Here is a 16,057-nt window from a genome sequence, read left to right on the forward strand (position 1 = left end):
CCTCTGCTTCTTAATGTACTTTGGTCCTGTGTGTCACACTTCTATCATCTATTGAAGTAAAACTGTGGCTCATGCTAGAAGATATGGGAACGCCAAAGTGAAAGTATCTTTTTGTCCAAATAAGACACAGATTACACCAAACAACCAGGAAATTACTCTTATTCTGGGCAAAACTTGGTTCAATACAGGGTCATTAAGTGTATTTTGATCATTTCAGTTATGCGAGAGTGCCTCATGTACTCCTGCTCTCTTCTTTCCTTTGTGCTCATGAAGGAAGCTTCCTTTTGTGAAAAGTCCTCTTTTAATTGCACGTCTCTCCTGGTGGAAAACAGCAATCACAGGCCAATTTAACCTGCAAGAGGCGCAGCGTCTTCAAAGACAAACGACCGAGTCTCGTTGACCTGATTCAATTTGCTCTGAGATGCCTCGCACCCGGTGAAATTAGTCGACAATTCATCCTGCTGAATCGACTTTATTTTTTTTATGATTTAACTGTTTCCAACCCAAAAGTTTGGGCTGGGATAAAAACAGGCCTACAAGAATAACCAGAATATTATTATTGACAGTGAGTGGCAGCTGTTACCTGAATTTGGGGACTTGATGCTGTATCTCAAAAGCTACTCAAAGAAGTTGCTCGTGTGATTTGCCAGCAGTTCGACCCTTTGGAATAACTTGAGCGGAAAATATTTTGCTGTGTTTACTGTGTTATATCTGCAAATACAAGCCGACATCAAATACGCAACGGAAAGTATATCGGAATTCACTTTTTATTTTCAGAGTACAAATGCAAAGAAAGAAAGATTTACATCACCAGTAAAGTTTTTGCCAGTTTGCAGTGATAGTCCACTGCATCAAAAACAAGTGTAAAACTATACTGCAGATACTTGTGTGTCAACAGGCAGGGAATACTTTAGTATGCTGATACGACCACATCCGCATGGTTCAGTTTGACAAATACTCACGATGGTAAAGAAAAGTAGATTTTTTTTTGAGAAATTAAAATACATGAATGAATCAAAAGTACCCATAAATTGTATTACATGCACAAAGTTACAGAGGAACAGTATTAGAGTTTCACTTTTGAGGAATTTTTAGCTTTTAATAACCCACAATAAGGAACTTGATTACATGAAAACCTCTCATAAATGCCATGTGGAAACATATGACGTGTCTATAAGGGGAGGGATTCTCTGCTCTACGTCTCAGTTCCTCGGCCTGCGTCTGGAGTGTCGCCTTCTCAAGGTATGTCTCACTGTCCTACGATGCCTTTCCGAGATCGGTCGACGTACGTAGTTCGGGTACTTGCCATACGATCTGTGGATCAGCAAGGAAAGACAATCAGTTTTCTTTTTTTTTTTTTATTCCATAAAAACCTCTCATAAATGACATGTGGCATTTATGTTGCCACATGGCAACATATACATGACAACATGTTGATAAGACGTCTCAGTACTTAGGCCTGCGTTCGTAATGTAGCCTTCTCAAGGTGTTCCTTATCTCAGGTGGTGCACATATGGGCTTCTTCAGGTCCTTGACATACAGTCTGGGGATCAGCGAGGAAAGACAGTCAGTTATTCAGGCCTAAAATCACATTTTCAGTACATGCTATGAGTTACATCGGAGGTTTTAACTTGTGCGTAAACATCCGTTAGCGGCTTTTAGTTAAATGATTTATTTCAGTGTCTTCCCATTGTTAGTAACTTCAGACTATGTGGATGATGAATAAATAACAATGTAAAAACTGCACATAGTGTGACCTTCTGACTCATTCTTACTCACATCACTGCCTCAATGTTACAGGCAAAGGTGTCTGTCTGCATCTCCCATCGTTGCACATTCAGCAGCATTGATTTGGGGATTTCACTCCTTGTCGTGACGCAGCATTTTGGGATGCCAGCTGCAATGGGATCGGGAGTGTAAATGAAAGTAATAAAAAAAGAAAAGTCAAATGGTGGTTTGAAGAAAGAATGGTATTCATAAATGCGTGATAAAGTAAAGCATCTTCATCATATCAGTGCTCTGAAGACGTTTTCACTATGAACATTGAGCATAAAAATTGGTGTAGTTGTCAATGCACTACTTTAAAAAAGTATAAAAATACAAGGCTCTGTATTGCACAATGCTGCGGGAACATTAAAAGAACATGCAGATAAGTCGGAATATTTTTATTCTATAAGACGAAAGCACAACTGATTAAAATGACTACAAACTACATGGGCTAAACTAATCTTACCGCGGATTTAGTAACAAGACACCATGATGCAATCCTCAAAATATTTATTTCTTTGTGTTCACAGAGAATCTTTTATGCACTTGCAACTTGCACCTTTAAAAACTCCATTGTATTCCTATTTAAAAGTATGCGCGCGATAACTTGCATGTGCCTTTCTTGGCTTGAACCAAGTATTCGTAGTGAGAATGAGGTTCTTACCTTCAGTGGAGGCGATGGTCAGAGCATAAAAACACACAACTGCACACACTACTTTCGGATCCATGATGACAGGAGAAACCGTGCGGAGGGAATTTGATCTTGTCGTTTAAATACTGACACAGAAGATGTGCACACGCCCAAGGACCCACCCACATGCATGAGTGACAAGTGTGTGAGAGTGAGCGTTCACCACTCAGACGCTTTGCGTTGTGAGAGGATGCTGAGAATGTTGACAAGTAAACAAACAAACTGTGATGATGCACTAAGTCTGAAGCATAATTTTAAAAAAAAGAATCAAAAATTTCTTCTTTTTCTTCAAACAAAGAACAAAGTTGTTTAAACGGTCTGTACTGGTAAACTGTGTGACACAGGTATTCTTCCATTAGACAGGCTCCAACAGGTTTAATAGCCACTCTTTTTAAAAAGGATCCTGTTTGATTGACAGATACCGCATGAACGCACACAACACACCTAAAGCCATGGACGACAGGTCACAACGATTAAGGTCAAATGGAAACGTAAACAAGGATCAAACTTTCGCTTTAGTGAGCCGATACAAGCCTCAATTGTTAACAAGATCTGTTATTTGTCATCTCTTCAAATGTTTTGGACAAACTTAGATGTGGTGCTGAAAGGTGGCGTGGGATCACTCTAACCTGACAGCGACAATGTCCCCGGTTTGATTTGGTTTTGGGAAGATTTCTGTGCAGAGTTTGCATGTTCTTCCATTGTGTGTATGGATTTTCTCAGCTATTACAGCCACAGAGGCCATAGGAGGGAGCTCTGTGTCGGTACCTTCGCTCTGTTCCCCACCTGAGGTTCTACCACAGATTTATTAACACCATCATTGGAGCATGAAGTTCAAGAAATCTGAGAATTGTACACCCTATTCAAGTCACATGCACATAGATAATTGTGCCTGACCTGCACGTAATGGGGAATTATGCATACCACAGTTTTCTTTTTTGAAGATTTCCATTCTATTTTCTTTCTTTCTTTCTTACTTTTTCTTTACTTAACTGTTTAAAGTCTGTGCTTGCAGGCGACCTGGCCAGCACAACTCGCAATAGTTACCTCGGTACCTTTAAACGTATGGATTCATTGTTAAAGACGTTGTTTCAAAACGTTGTCTTGTGCAATAGACCTGACCGTGCAAGCAATCAATGTAATTGCAGCGTAAAAAAAAAAAAAAAAAAAAAATTGAATGCTCCCTGGGGGACTTCCCAGCAGAACTGACAGAATGATTTGTTTTCACTTTAGACTGACAAAGACTGAGCCAAAACACTAACGAGCACATGGGATTTTGATAATAGGTCAAAACTTTTGCACATTTATATTAAGAGTTGTATCAATGTTCTTCTCTTCTTACCAGAACCAGTGGGACATATATGCTAGGAGGCTGAATGTAACTGCACCATATCATCATCATGTCACTTGATATACATGTACGCTTCTCCAAACAGGCCCGGAGAGGGCAACAGGATCTAAAGACAAATCAATTATATCCCAGGTGAAATTATGGATTTGGAAATGAAGGTATTAAACCAATCAAAACACTCAATCACTCTCAGACAAACTACCGGTTAAGGTTTTGCCTCTGGAAGACTTTACCAACAAAATGTCACCACATGTTGTTTTGGCAGCAACATCCGCCTCAATCATCACTCATAAAGTGATACGGCGATTAAAATGTTCATCTAAAGACAGACGGGATATGTTGATACGCCGCAGCAAAGACCTGTGTGCTTGGAGGCGATGAATGAACCCAGCGGTTTGCGTGTTGTCGTGTTGGGGCAGCGACTGCCTGCCAGACCAACCCAATAAGCCTTTTGTGTGCTGAAGTGGTGTGTCATTTCTCAGAAACACATATCAAAACTGTCCTCTCACCTGCTTTCACTCTTACACACACACACAAACTCATGCAAGCAGATGAACAGCATCGACGTCGGGCGCCAAAGTAGGAACAAAGTACAAAAGTCTTTTTTTGTGTTGTGGTACATTCTGTATTGTTTCTCGTTTTTTTTTTTCGTTTTTTTTTTGTTCTTCAATATACAACAATACTTCTACTGCACACAATGTAACTGCTGAAGCATTTTCATTCAGCTGTTTTACATACATGTCTGGAGCAACCTTTGCCTTCAATCTTTTACTTATTTACAGTGACTTCTGCTGGATCTCATTCATTTCAATTGGAGCCTTGCTGTGTCCCCATTGGAGAATTAATTTAGTTTACAGTATGTGCATTAATATTTACATTTGGGTGCAAACAAGATATCTGCTTTTCCCCGCCTCTCTTCCAGGATTTGTACACGGCTAATCAGTAAACAAGTGAAAGACAGTCAGGCTTCTCGTTTCTTTTTCATCTACTTTTATCTTTTGGTTCAGAGTTCCGATTTAGAATCTTCTTGTGGAACGACGGCGGTCTTCATTGTCTGCCGCGGCTCCAGGGCCCTGTAGGGCAAGGGGGACCTCCAAAACGCACAGTATCAGTACTCATTCTGTTCTCTGGTGGCCACGTGCAGCAGTCTCAGTAGCAGTTCTGTCGGCGAGCTCCTCCCAGTGCTGTGGGCCAGATCGGAGATCTTCACCTCTCCCTGGCAGTCAGAGTCCACCACGCAGCTCTCTGAGAGGGAGGAAAAGGAAAGGACATGAAAGATAGAAAAAGGACTTAATCCAGCGGCTTCAATTGCTTAACCAGATTTGGAGAGTGCACAAAATCACCCTCATCAGCAAATGGTTGTGAGAAGACTCTAAATTAATTTCCACCCCTGATCAACAAACAAAGTGGCTCCAGTGAATGAGACAAGGTATAAGCACAAACTGTACCCGAGTTGCAGCAAAGTCCGGGAGCAGCGCAGCGTCCTCCTTCAGGTCCACAGGGTCTCCCTCCTGCCTGACAAGGGGTGAGCAGGTAGTTCTCCTCCACACAGTGAGCAGTTTCTGGGGAGCCCAGCAGGCAGCCGAGACCCTCCCCGCAGCAGATACTGGGGCCGAAGCAGCGGCCCTGGTCTCCAGGGCCACAGGACATGCACTACAAGAAGAAAAAACACATCCACGTGTGTGAAATAAATAGATGTGAATAGAAATATTCTAATGTTACAATTTGTATTCTATTTGATTGAATTTTGAAAGAGATTCATATTCAAACAACATGAGTCGTGATTACTTATTATCCTATAGGCTACGGTTAATGTTTGGTTTAATTTATTTTGCCTGACTAATTCTACTGGATTCATTACATCGTTTTGACATTAAAAATGAGAAGATTAAAGGCTTAACACAATACTTTCACCTTGAAATTAAACTTTGAATATTGAGAGGTTGATTGCACAAACCCGTCTCTATAAAAAAATCAATACATGAATTGAAGTTATTGCTGATTGACAGAAATATATTGTTTTACCCTACTTACAGTCAAACACACAAGAGCTGACCTGTAGCCTATTTTAAAATAAAAAAGAGGCACTTTTGAGAACAAATTAACCAGGAGGGCTTTTTTTTTTTTTTCTCCAAAATTCTTACAATTGTGTTAAATTTCCACTTCATTTTGTATAAGAAAAAACTAAAACAAAACAAAAAAAAAAGATAAATCAGCTTTCAAGCAGAAAGTGATCAATCAAAGCTGTCATCCACTCCAAAGAGGAGAGTAACGGTCCTCACCTGTCTCCCGGTGTCCGGCAGCGCCCTTTTGCCTCCTCGGGGGCAGTTCTGGATGTAGCACGCGGAGGAGAGCGCGAGCAGTCCCAGGACGCACAGGGGGGACAAGGACTGAGGCATCGCTGCTGCTTTGGAGTGAGAGCCGCTGTCTGACGGCTCGCCACGGTCATCCCTCACTTTATAAGCACATGGACGTGATTCGACAAAGCCCGTTGATATGTGACGTCAGTGTCGCACCGTCGTGCTCCCGAGGCGCACACGCGCCCGAAGGCCACCTGCGTGCGCGCGCGCGCGCCAAGGGGGTCGTCGCTCTTGCTGTGGCCCCGCATCAAATGAGTGCCATCTAACAAATCTAAACGTTAAAAAACAACAAAAAAAAAAAAAAACAGCAGTGAGAGCAGAAGATGTTTTTTCTGTATTCAGCACAGCGCCATGCGTCCGCCGAACTTTGGTGAATAATTTGAGCCCCCGTGGCGCGAGAAAACACAGGAAAAGACGCACAACGAACAACTAATTGAAATTTGTGGACGACTAATCAGATTAACTGCAATGAAGAGCAATTCGCGATGATCATGCAGATGCATGCACGTTTCTTTATTCATTTCTACGCCTGTCATGCGAAGACAGCTGAGGTGGTATCATGATCACCTCCAGGTCACTCAAATTATCCACCTGAAGCGACATAAAACTTTTCGATGAGCAAAACAAAATTTGCATTTCTAACGAGCGCATTTAGTGTTGATTATTCAGCTGCATGCGCAGGTTTGCATCTCTTCTATTAACTGTTGTGATGCTGATTAAGGAGTAAATAAGAAATGGTAGAACTGAGCAACAGAGGCAGCGGGTTAAGTTGTTTAATTGTCGTCACGGCATTCAAGCCTGATCTCTCCACAGATGTAATCTCACTATGAACTAAGCACAGAAAGTAAGGATTTTTAAAAAATGTTTATTATTCCTTTGGGCTAAAGGTGATCACAACTTGTAGTGGGCAAAGGCAAGGTACAGCATGGACATGTTTCCAGTCCCTAACAGCCAGGGAATAAGCAGAGGGACAATCACAAACACTCACATTCACACAAACAGTCCAAGTAGAAAAAATAGGGGTCTTTTAATTCTGGGGGGGGGTGGCGGCATTTCTATCAACATGTTTCGTTGTTTTCATAAGCTGCGTAATTCAACTTCTTTTACTTCCTTGCAGGTTTGTTAACAACATTAACATTAACAGAAAAACTGTTGTTTTGCAAACTAACTTTCATTAAAAACCTGATTCCTCATTACACCTTGCAGTTCTGATTTAAAGAAAACGTTCCCCTAATGCACGTCTTCGGACACGTAGGCGTAAAACCAGAAATGACACACAGGGAGAACATGCAAACCGCACAGACAGCTCCTGTAAGCAGTGAAGGATTGTCATGGTGAGGCGAGGATGCTCGCCACTAACGTGCAGCTCCTTTGTTCATCCAATACAATTAATCAAGTTCCACATTTGTAAGGAACATGCTGCCTTCAAGGGATGAGTAGCGGAGTGGAATATGTGGTTTGCGCCCCGGTCAGATCAGCCAAATCGAATCTTCTCAGCCGAGCAGTTTTTATGTGTACGGTTCTCCCGCGTTTATACTTTCAGCTATTCAGACTTCTATGATCAGACAAGAGTCAGTACACGACAAGCTGTTTGACACGAGCAGCCAGCTTTGGGAGCTTTATTCCCTCGTGCAAACCACACGGAACTCCTAAGCCTGTGCCATTTACAACTAATGTGTGTAACTCTAGTAAAAACATAAGACTTTCCAATATAAGATTTGTTGCCAGGAAGCACTGTTACAACAACAAGTTTAGTGGTTTAGTGCTGTGTTTATATAAAAAAAAAAACATTTCTTCGGGCAAACAGAAGGACGAAAAGGAGCTCCTAATTAATGACTGAAACAGTTGACAGAAACTGAACTATCATGAGTATAAAACAAAAACGATTTGGGCCTAAATTAACTTGAGTTTTTACAACACAACTGAAAAGGGTTGCGTAAAGTCAATTGTTTCTTTTGACAAATGGATTCAAATCAATTCAGTGTCACCGAAGTGCTTCACCCATCATCCGGAGCTCCGAATGCAAGTCGTCTATTTCAAATGCAGAACAACTGATTTTTGTCCTTGCTCCTACGGAGCGGATACAGGATCATGACCTTGGTTAAGCTTAATGTTGTCAGGGAAACCGACCAATAGATCACGGTGCTCGGGAAGCCTGGTAAATACTATTGGCCTGACTTCTCTTTGTTTAACCCCTTTGTGTACGAGAACTTCTGTGCTCGTGTTGACATTGGAGTGAATCCGTGGGCAATGACACGATGCAGACGGTAGGAAACAGTAGAACACAACCGAAACATAAAGGAGATGAGAGTGAAAGGACATCAAATATTTGGACCCAACTTAAGTCAGAAACGGAGAGCATTTTAATGCCACACTAAATGACAGCTTGTAGTTGAACAACTTTGCGAAACAAGGACGTGATTTTCTACAACTTATCGTTCAATGTCGAGCTCTCGTTTTATCATCTCAAGACAACACTGACGAAGCGAGGCCCGCGAATGAGGACATGTGGAACTTGTCAGTCTCGTCAAAATGACAATCACAGGGCCTTGGGATGGCTCAATTTATTCCGAGATCGTTCTGGTTGCTCTCGATTCCGTCAGTCCCCCCCCCCCCCCCCAACCTCTTTTCCTGTGCATCCTCAGCACAATCCACGTATCCAGGGTCAGAACAGATATAGCAGATCCAAGGTTGTAACCACACTTCAGTGCTCAGTGAAAAGGCTAAGATAGGGTGAGGGGGCGGAAGAGAAATGGAACAAGATTTCATGGATTTTTTTTAACTTTTTTTTTTTTAATACTCTTCGTTTAAAGGCTTTTTACTTTCATGGTCATTTTTAATTGTGAGCATTTTTGAGCCATGCTTGTGTCATGGGCTTTTGTGATGTTGTGAGTTCAAGAAAATTGAAAGGAGTATAAATCCCAGCAAGAATGTGGATCATTTTAACACGTCAAGACAATTTCCAAAAACACAATATGAAACATGACACATGAATATCAAATACTGCAATGGGAATACTGGCGACACGAGTTCTGCAACATTTTGAAATCACTTACAAGTTATGATGATAAATATGAGACCCTGTAACAAGTGTGTGAAGAAAAGAGTTCTCACAAAGGGAATTGAAGTAGCGACAACAAAAGATGAATAAATAAAATCACTATATGTGATGAACTTTGTGCAGATATTTATTTTTTCATACAGCAATAACATCTTAAAAGTCAAATCTGGTACATGTTGTGTGTGTTTGTTGGTCTCTTCCGTGCCTCCGGTCAGTGGTGCACACGTACGATGCAGCTGTGCGGGGTCGAGCGCTGGCAGGTCGGACACAGGATGCGACTGGATGTTGCTACCGAGAGCGAGTCGGCTGCTCTTGATTTCCTCTGCAGGCAGGCACGACACAGCAAGTGGCCGCACGTCAGGCGGTAGATACACGATGCCGTCGTAGAATAAACGGAGACGGAACAGGAACAAGCTGCGCACGTCTTCTCGCCTGCAGAGAAAGAGTGAGGGTGAAACCAGCTCGTCTTAAATGGTCCAACGCACGTTGAAATTCTGGGTTTTCCTCATATTGTCACGATGAACTGGAATACTTTAGCGTTGATGATGATGAGACAGATAAACTAAAACATCATTAGTTGCAACTCCAACCATGTTTGAGGAGTACTTTTATAAAGTTAGAAAAAAAAAAATAATAGTTTTACACATTTTACAAGGCATGCTACTGACACCGGGATCGAGATGAGCTATGAGTGAGGTATTCTGTGGGCGGACAGATAGATAGCAACATACTTTATTTATATACCGTCTATGATTCACTGAAGACGTATAGGAGAGAATGCACATGTGAATACATCCTGCTCAAGATAAAGTGGAAAAAAAAAGAAAAGAAGATCGACCTCAGTCTGTGTCGACCAGATTGGAAGGTTCTTATGCTGACAAAATCCTGCAGATTGTGAGTTGCTTGAAAAGTGTGTCTGGCCTGAGAACGATCAGCTGTTTTCCTTAAAACAAGCTGGCTGATCATTGCCACAATAAACTGAAACTGTATTTCATTCAGTTGAAAGACTCATGAGCTCCCTGATTCATTCTCACGTTTCAGTTTCACTTCTCTCCAAATCAATTTGGTTTTTGATCCAATGCCTTGTGCCACAGATCCGGGACCCGGCGTCGGGAGAAACTAGCTGAACGCCGGTGGGAAAAGGTTGACTTTTATACTGTACATACTCGCATAATTCTTTAATTTATGTTGTTACTATATATTTCATTCTTTCCATGAAGACAGGTGAGGCTCTGCCTCTCGTGACGGCCAAGAAGTGAGCGACAGGCCTTCCGGGAGGTAACGCGTTTGTCGTTTTACAAGATATTTTTCTATAAAGCATGGCCCAAAATGTTCAAGAGAGCGTAGATCCTACCTGCAGACAGGCTTGGCAAGCTTGAACTGGGGCTCTGCCGTGTGGCGGTCTGCGACTCGGAGCCGGCCTGCTTTTGCTGCAGCAGGTTTGAAGTAAAGGAAGGTCGGCCCTGCAGGGCGGAGGACAGGGCCTCATCCAGACTGGACGACAGGCGCTGCTCATGGGCGCTGTAGCTGGGCACTGAAGATGTGTGGTGAAGAAGCAGAAACAAAGATTTCAGCAGGAAAAGAAAAAAAAAACCCAAAGAGAACCGCACGGATGGAACGGATGTCGTTACTCACCAGAGACTGATTCATCTCTAGTTTTCTTTGTTTGTGGCCGCAGCTCGTCCTCAGCCGTCAACATTCCTGTAGATTCTGTGGGAGTTTCACTGACTTCTCGTTTTTTTCTTTTGTTTAATTCAGATTTTCTGTTTTTGTCGAGAGTCTGGATGTTAGACCTCGCACCATCATCATCATCTACTGGATGTCCAAGTGTCGAATTTTCTATTTTCACGGTTGTGTTGTAATTGCTGACATCAGCAAAATGTTGTACTGCACAACGGTTTCCTGAGCGTTCAGCGCGACTTGAAGAGATCTGCGGTTGTCCCTGTTGTTCGGATGCGACGAGCCTGGAGGCCTGTGGAGTCTCCCCCTGGTCTCGTCTTCCCAACATCCCATCCTTTTTAATCATCCCATTCTGTAGCAGGAAGTGGTCAATGCGGCCTTTCAGCTGGGGGTTGGGCAGCGGCTGGGCGGACGGACCGAACGGGACTCCGGTGAAGGGGTCGTTCGGGGGCCGACCCCACGTGGCCTCCCTCTTCTGGTGCTCCTCCAGAGTGGTGCTGTCCACCGACACGCCGCAGGGCAGCAGCATCGGCAGCACCATCACCTCCTGTGTGATCGGGTCAAGGAATTCGTCCGGCATAGAAAGGCTGCCAAAGTGAAACCAGAACGATGGAAATAGTATCGATTAATTGATTTACAAGCAAATATTTGCACCGAGAATTGAGGAAGAAGGAAGGTGAAACAACTCGAAGCCTGACAAGCTTTTCTTAAAATGTGAGCTGGTACCTGGATTTGACAAGAGATTAGCAGGGTTCAGCTTAAAAATACTTCAGCTTGAGCAGTGGACAGAACTCACCGCTGTGAATTAAACCGCATTCAATCTAGTCTTGTCCTAAATACAACCAGCATGACAATACACAGACAAACTTACATGTGTTTTGATCTTGTCCAAACCTCGAAACATATTGGTCATCTATGTTTGAGGTGCTTTGGATAACCGAAGGGCGGCACCATAGTTAGCGAGCTGCAAAAGTTCAATATCGTCACTTCCATCCCAAGCTTTCGGTGAGGAATCTCTCTGGCTGCCTACCTTTTCTCTGGTGTCACGGTTTTCTCCGGGACGTTGTTATCGAGGCGGATCGATGTCGCCAAATTGATTGTTGGTGTAAATGAAAGTGTGTTTGATATGTGATGGACTTTTTTTTTTTGATACCCTTTTGTCCATTCAAGCTGAGATGAGCTCTCGTGGGCATAGAAGACAGACGACAGAGTGCAAGACTGTCCAATATTTTGGGGTACCTGTGAAACACCTCTTTCATTCATCCTATGGAAATCATCAAATCCTCCTTCGTTTTGTGCCCCAAGTGATTCCAGTGAACCAAAGGCGTATTTGTTTGTTGTGTTTCGGTGTGGCAGATGTGTTTGTGCACATACCTTGCAGGAGCTTGCGGCGGTTGTGCGGTTTGTTTCTCGGATGATGTCAAAAAGGCAGGTTGTTTCAGGAGTCTTTCGCCGGCCTGGTGGACTCTTTGAATCCACTGCACTTGGTCAGCGGAGCAGCGGCGAGCCGGCTGCCCCCACACAGTCAAAGCTTTCAGTCCTAGAGACGACGCTGCTCCGCCAAAAGGGACGGTCACACGGAGCTGCGTCACAGCGTCCAGCGAGAGCACACCCCGGCTCCACAGCTCCTCCTGGCGAGAGTTTGCGTGTCGCGGAGGGGGTGGGGAAAGAAACGGGGCGCGCGGGCGAAAATTGGGACGCGTGAAACAGACTTGCGTGTCCTCCCTCAGCTCACATCGGGCGACCAGTTTAAACTCTGGGCTTGAACTGCCGGATTCCGGGTTTGACTGAGACTTGAACACATGTACTCTTTGCTGAGGATCACTGGCAGCGTCTTCACGCCACTGCTGGGCCTGAACGCTCCACTGGTGAGCGCCACTCTGCTGAGATCGACTGGCACGATGTTGAAGTTTCTCTGTCTTGTGACCTTTTGGGTCCCTCACCTCTGCCTTCACCTGATCACTTGTCAGAACCTGTTTGTTGTCAGGGGAGGGAGGCATGGGATCGGAGCTGGTGCTGATCTCCAGTCTCTTGCAGGCCTGTCCTAGGTCCATCCCCCAGGGCCACAGCTCCACGTCCACCCTGCACAGCTCCACCTGGAACCCAAACTGCAACGTCACCTAAAATGAAATAATTACACGAGGTGTTAGACACAAACTCCTGTGCAGAATTTGGGTCAATATTTCAAATCCCAAAGTTGAGGACCCGCGTGACACTTTCATCATATCTTCACACACCAATATCACGCCAAGGGAGCTCAATTGCAGTGAAAGCGTTCATGAAATGAAAAAAAAACAACCCAAAACAATCCTGTAAAACTATAAAAAAAAAAAAGACTTACTGGAAGCCTTCTTGGTAACAAGTTGACAGGTTACACAACTCCTTATATGTGACACTGATGGTGAACTGACAATAATTAACATGAAGTCTTTGAGTAGAGTACGTGTGTCCTGTAATAGACTGTCCACAGGGTGTCCTGCCTTCATGTCAGCCGAGATCGCCTCCAGCCTCCCGTGACACAGAAGGACAGAAGACAGACGGGATGGACGTCATCTTACCTGCACAGGGGGTCGAAGGAAGTACTCCAGCTTGAAGCCCCGCCTCCTGACCGCTGGGTCGGCTGACACGAGGTTTGTGACGTCATAGCCATCTGCACACACCTGCAGTCAGAACAAAAATCAGACGTTCCTCATTGAAAGCTTGAAATAAATCTTTTAGAAAAAGTAAATTTTTTACAGAGTATCTTCAAGAAACAATTAAAATTGTTAACCTAAAATGCATCACATTTCCCCCAAAACTAACTTTAATCAAAAAACTTGGAAATCTGTGATTGGAGGTAAAAGCAAAAACCAAAAAAGGTAAAGCATAAAGAATCTTCTTGAAAGAGGTGAAGTGGAGCCGTTATCCCCCCCGAGTTTGGCGGAAAGGCAGCCATGATCCGATTACAAACTTCCACCAAGAACATAACAAGGACAGGACAGTAGTGATTCAGTCTCTTATGCACCACTTTGTCCTCTGCCCATTTATTGTCGCATTCACAACCTCCACCTACCTCCTGTCTTTATTTTCATCCCTGTACGTTTGCTACTCCTTTTCATTGTGAATCGCCTTGTGTCTGAATGATCCTCTACAAATACATTTACCTTGCTTTGCCTTTTCAGCTGAACCTACTGCTGAACTGATTTGAACAGAAAAAAAAATAAAATGTGAACAGCATTGAGAAACGACTCGCTTGCGGAAGTTAGAAACTTGTCTTGTGCTCACACGGCGTGAGCTGCAGCCAGTATTAGACAGGTTATTTGGCTGCGGCGGCCGTTTTTTGCCTTAAAAGCATCGAAAGTGTTCGTAAAGTGAATAGGATGAAGAAAACAGCCCGAGGAAGATAGAGTTGGGGAGGAAAATGTCCGCACCTTGTTGCAATGAGCGGTTGTACAAAAGTGAGGCAGACAAAGATTCACAACCATAGTCACCAAGGACCTGCAGAGACACAAATTCATTGAGTCACATGCTGTGCAGGTCAAGGTAAAATGACACATTCAGTGAAGAAAATGTTCCGTGTTAACTTATAACATGAGTACACAGGTGCTGGTTTACACATATTGCATAAGACCTTCAATCTCATTGCAGAACAGCCTTTAACACGTCGGCCGACCGTTTCACCCGTCAAACACTAAAGGCGTACGACGGGTTCAAAAGGGTGAAGACATCCTGTAAATTATGGCATGAAAAAATACAATCCAGTAAACCCTGTACATCTCACGTCTGGATGCCGTTTTCAAAATCCATTATAGGGAGTCACGGCAGTGTTAATGGGATGAGCCCACAAACAGTTTGAGAATTCTTTGCTCATCATTCTACTCATCTATGAGAAGAGAGAATCTGAAACAGTTTCCTACCTCGAGCCACCATCACTGTATTGGCCTGTGCTGACACATTACGCAATCCCAAAAATACACACTTACATACCTCCCAGTCTAAATGCCACCCCTGTCACCTGAATTCTTCGTTGTCGAAATGTACATACATTGTGTTTTTTTTTTGTAATTTCAATTTCCAAATGAATGCATCTAGAATAGTGTATACCCACTACTAGAGCGGCAGCACAAGAAGGAAAAAGATTTTAATTTGGTGTCAATTTAGAATTGAAATGAGGTTCCAAAGTGGTTGAAATGAACTCCCTGTTCTCATAAATTGCAAAACCAAAAAGTCACACATATGTATATTATGTTTTTGTGCATGATAAACTACAAAAAAACAAACAAAAGGAAGTTAATAGAGAGGGTGAATGGTATCTGTTTGCAGTATATACAATAAATGTATATAGTGATGTTTTATGATGGCAGTAAAAGTGTCTGTTGATTCTAGTCTGTGACTATAAAGTCATTTTTTGCAGCTTTGAATTAACTTAACCACCAGCAAAGAAACTTAAATCAAACACTCCAGAAGTGTCTACTTTTCAAATGTGAGAATTTACTGCATGTTTGGTTTGACAGTAGGGACTGAACAAATCCAAGTATATGTGGAAAATGTTGTTGTATTAAATAAAGCATTTTATGAGCATGTCAGAGGTAGTTAGAGAGATAATAAAACATGATAAAAACGGGCATACATGACTTTTAGTATACTGAATCTATCAATTGTTTATAAAAGTTGTCATTTATTATTGCATTTCTTCCAATGGGAACTGAAAGAACCAGAGACAAGTGATAACAATGAAGCTGGGATGAGCTGAAAAGAAGACGCACAGCATGTAAAGTCACATTGACCAATTCTTACGACACTGTGAGTCATTTGAGAAAAATACACAGAATGAAGCTTTAGTCCGGACACTCAGCTGAATTAAACATATTAATATGATACACCATCCAGCATGTACAGAGCATAACATGATGTTCAGGTGCACCCACGTTTCAGAAATGCGGCTTACATTCACTTTAGCATCCACAACAATGGTTTAAAATCTTACTTTGCTCGGTCGTTTGCACCCTTCTTGTTGTTTCTTATTGTTTTTTTTAGCGACTCTGACCACAAAGATGCAAAAAGCTAAAAGTTGCTAACGACTTAGCCGGTAGGAGTACGGAAACCGAGAAGGGACACGTTTTCTCATTTGCGGAGTGAGCGATTTTAGTCAGTCCGAGCATGTAACA

At 42.9% G+C, this 16,057-nt stretch overlaps 2 protein-coding genes and 1 long non-coding RNA gene across 5 annotated transcripts; all 3 read right to left on the minus strand.

Moving 5' to 3' along the window:
• Nucleotides 1-753: 753 nt before the first annotated feature.
• Nucleotides 754-2,819, minus strand: LOC308111676. Its single transcript, XR_013935450.1, has 4 exons — nt 2,432-2,819; nt 1,780-1,897; nt 1,454-1,543; nt 754-1,314 (listed from the first exon to the last, which is right to left on the minus strand). It is a non-coding gene; the product is annotated as an uncharacterized lncRNA (long non-coding RNA).
• A 1,657-nt stretch (nt 2,820-4,476) lies between these two features.
• avp (arginine vasopressin) lies at nt 4,477-6,236 on the minus strand. Its single transcript, XM_080466639.1, has 3 exons — nt 6,092-6,236; nt 5,258-5,462; nt 4,477-5,054 (listed from the first exon to the last, which is right to left on the minus strand). Exons 1-3 carry the CDS (start codon nt 6,206-6,208, stop codon nt 4,918-4,920), a joined length of 459 nt encoding a protein of 152 aa, XP_080322765.1. The 5' UTR covers nt 6,209-6,236; the 3' UTR covers nt 4,477-4,917.
• A 3,099-nt stretch (nt 6,237-9,335) lies between these two features.
• ubox5 (U-box domain containing 5) lies at nt 9,336-15,988 on the minus strand. Of its 3 annotated transcripts, none has more exons than XM_080466847.1 (7): nt 15,877-15,988; nt 14,321-14,387; nt 13,469-13,570; nt 12,285-13,030; nt 10,866-11,497; nt 10,585-10,764; nt 9,336-9,662 (listed from the first exon to the last, which is right to left on the minus strand). In XM_080466847.1, the coding sequence occupies exons 2-7, from the start codon at nt 14,372-14,374 to the stop codon at nt 9,442-9,444; spliced, it is 1,935 nt and encodes a 644-aa protein (XP_080322973.1). In that variant the 5' UTR covers nt 14,375-14,387; nt 15,877-15,988; the 3' UTR covers nt 9,336-9,441. The 3 variants fall into 3 exon arrangements, with proteins under 3 accessions (XP_080322973.1, XP_080322974.1, XP_080322975.1); XM_080466848.1 differs by having other exon boundaries at nt 12,285-13,006; nt 15,877-15,978; XM_080466849.1 differs by lacking the exon at nt 14,321-14,387 and having other exon boundaries at nt 15,877-15,980.
• Nucleotides 15,989-16,057: the final 69 nt, after the last annotated feature.

The sequence above is a fragment of the Lipophrys pholis genome (genome assembly GCF_963383615.2).
Source record: "Lipophrys pholis genome assembly, chromosome: 7".
Taxonomy (NCBI): domain Eukaryota; kingdom Metazoa; phylum Chordata; class Actinopteri; order Blenniiformes; family Blenniidae; genus Lipophrys; species Lipophrys pholis.

Bases quoted from the DNA above. Each gene is read 5' to 3' on its own strand.
- avp (XM_080466639.1), bottom strand. From the start codon at position 6,208: ATGCCTCAGTCCTTGTCCCCCCTGTGCGTCCTGGGACTGCTCGCGCTC. The intron at 5,463-6,091 runs GTGAGGACCGTT...TTCTTCTTGTAG, and splicing joins TGCCGGACACCGGGAGACAG to TGCATGTCCTGTGGCCCTGG. The intron at 5,055-5,257 runs GTACAGTTTGTG...CCTCCCTCTCAG, and splicing joins CGGACTTTGCTGCAACTCGG to AGAGCTGCGTGGTGGACTCT.
- ubox5 (XM_080466847.1), bottom strand. From the start codon at position 14,374: ATGGTTGTGAATCTTTGTCTGCCTCACTTTTGTACAACCGCTCATTGC. The intron at 13,571-14,320 runs GTGCGGACATTT...TTCTGACTGCAG, and splicing joins CAACCGCTCATTGCAACAAG to GTGTGTGCAGATGGCTATGA. The intron at 10,765-10,865 runs GTGAGTAACGAC...ACACATCTTCAG, and splicing joins TAGAGATGAATCAGTCTCTG to TGCCCAGCTACAGCGCCCAT.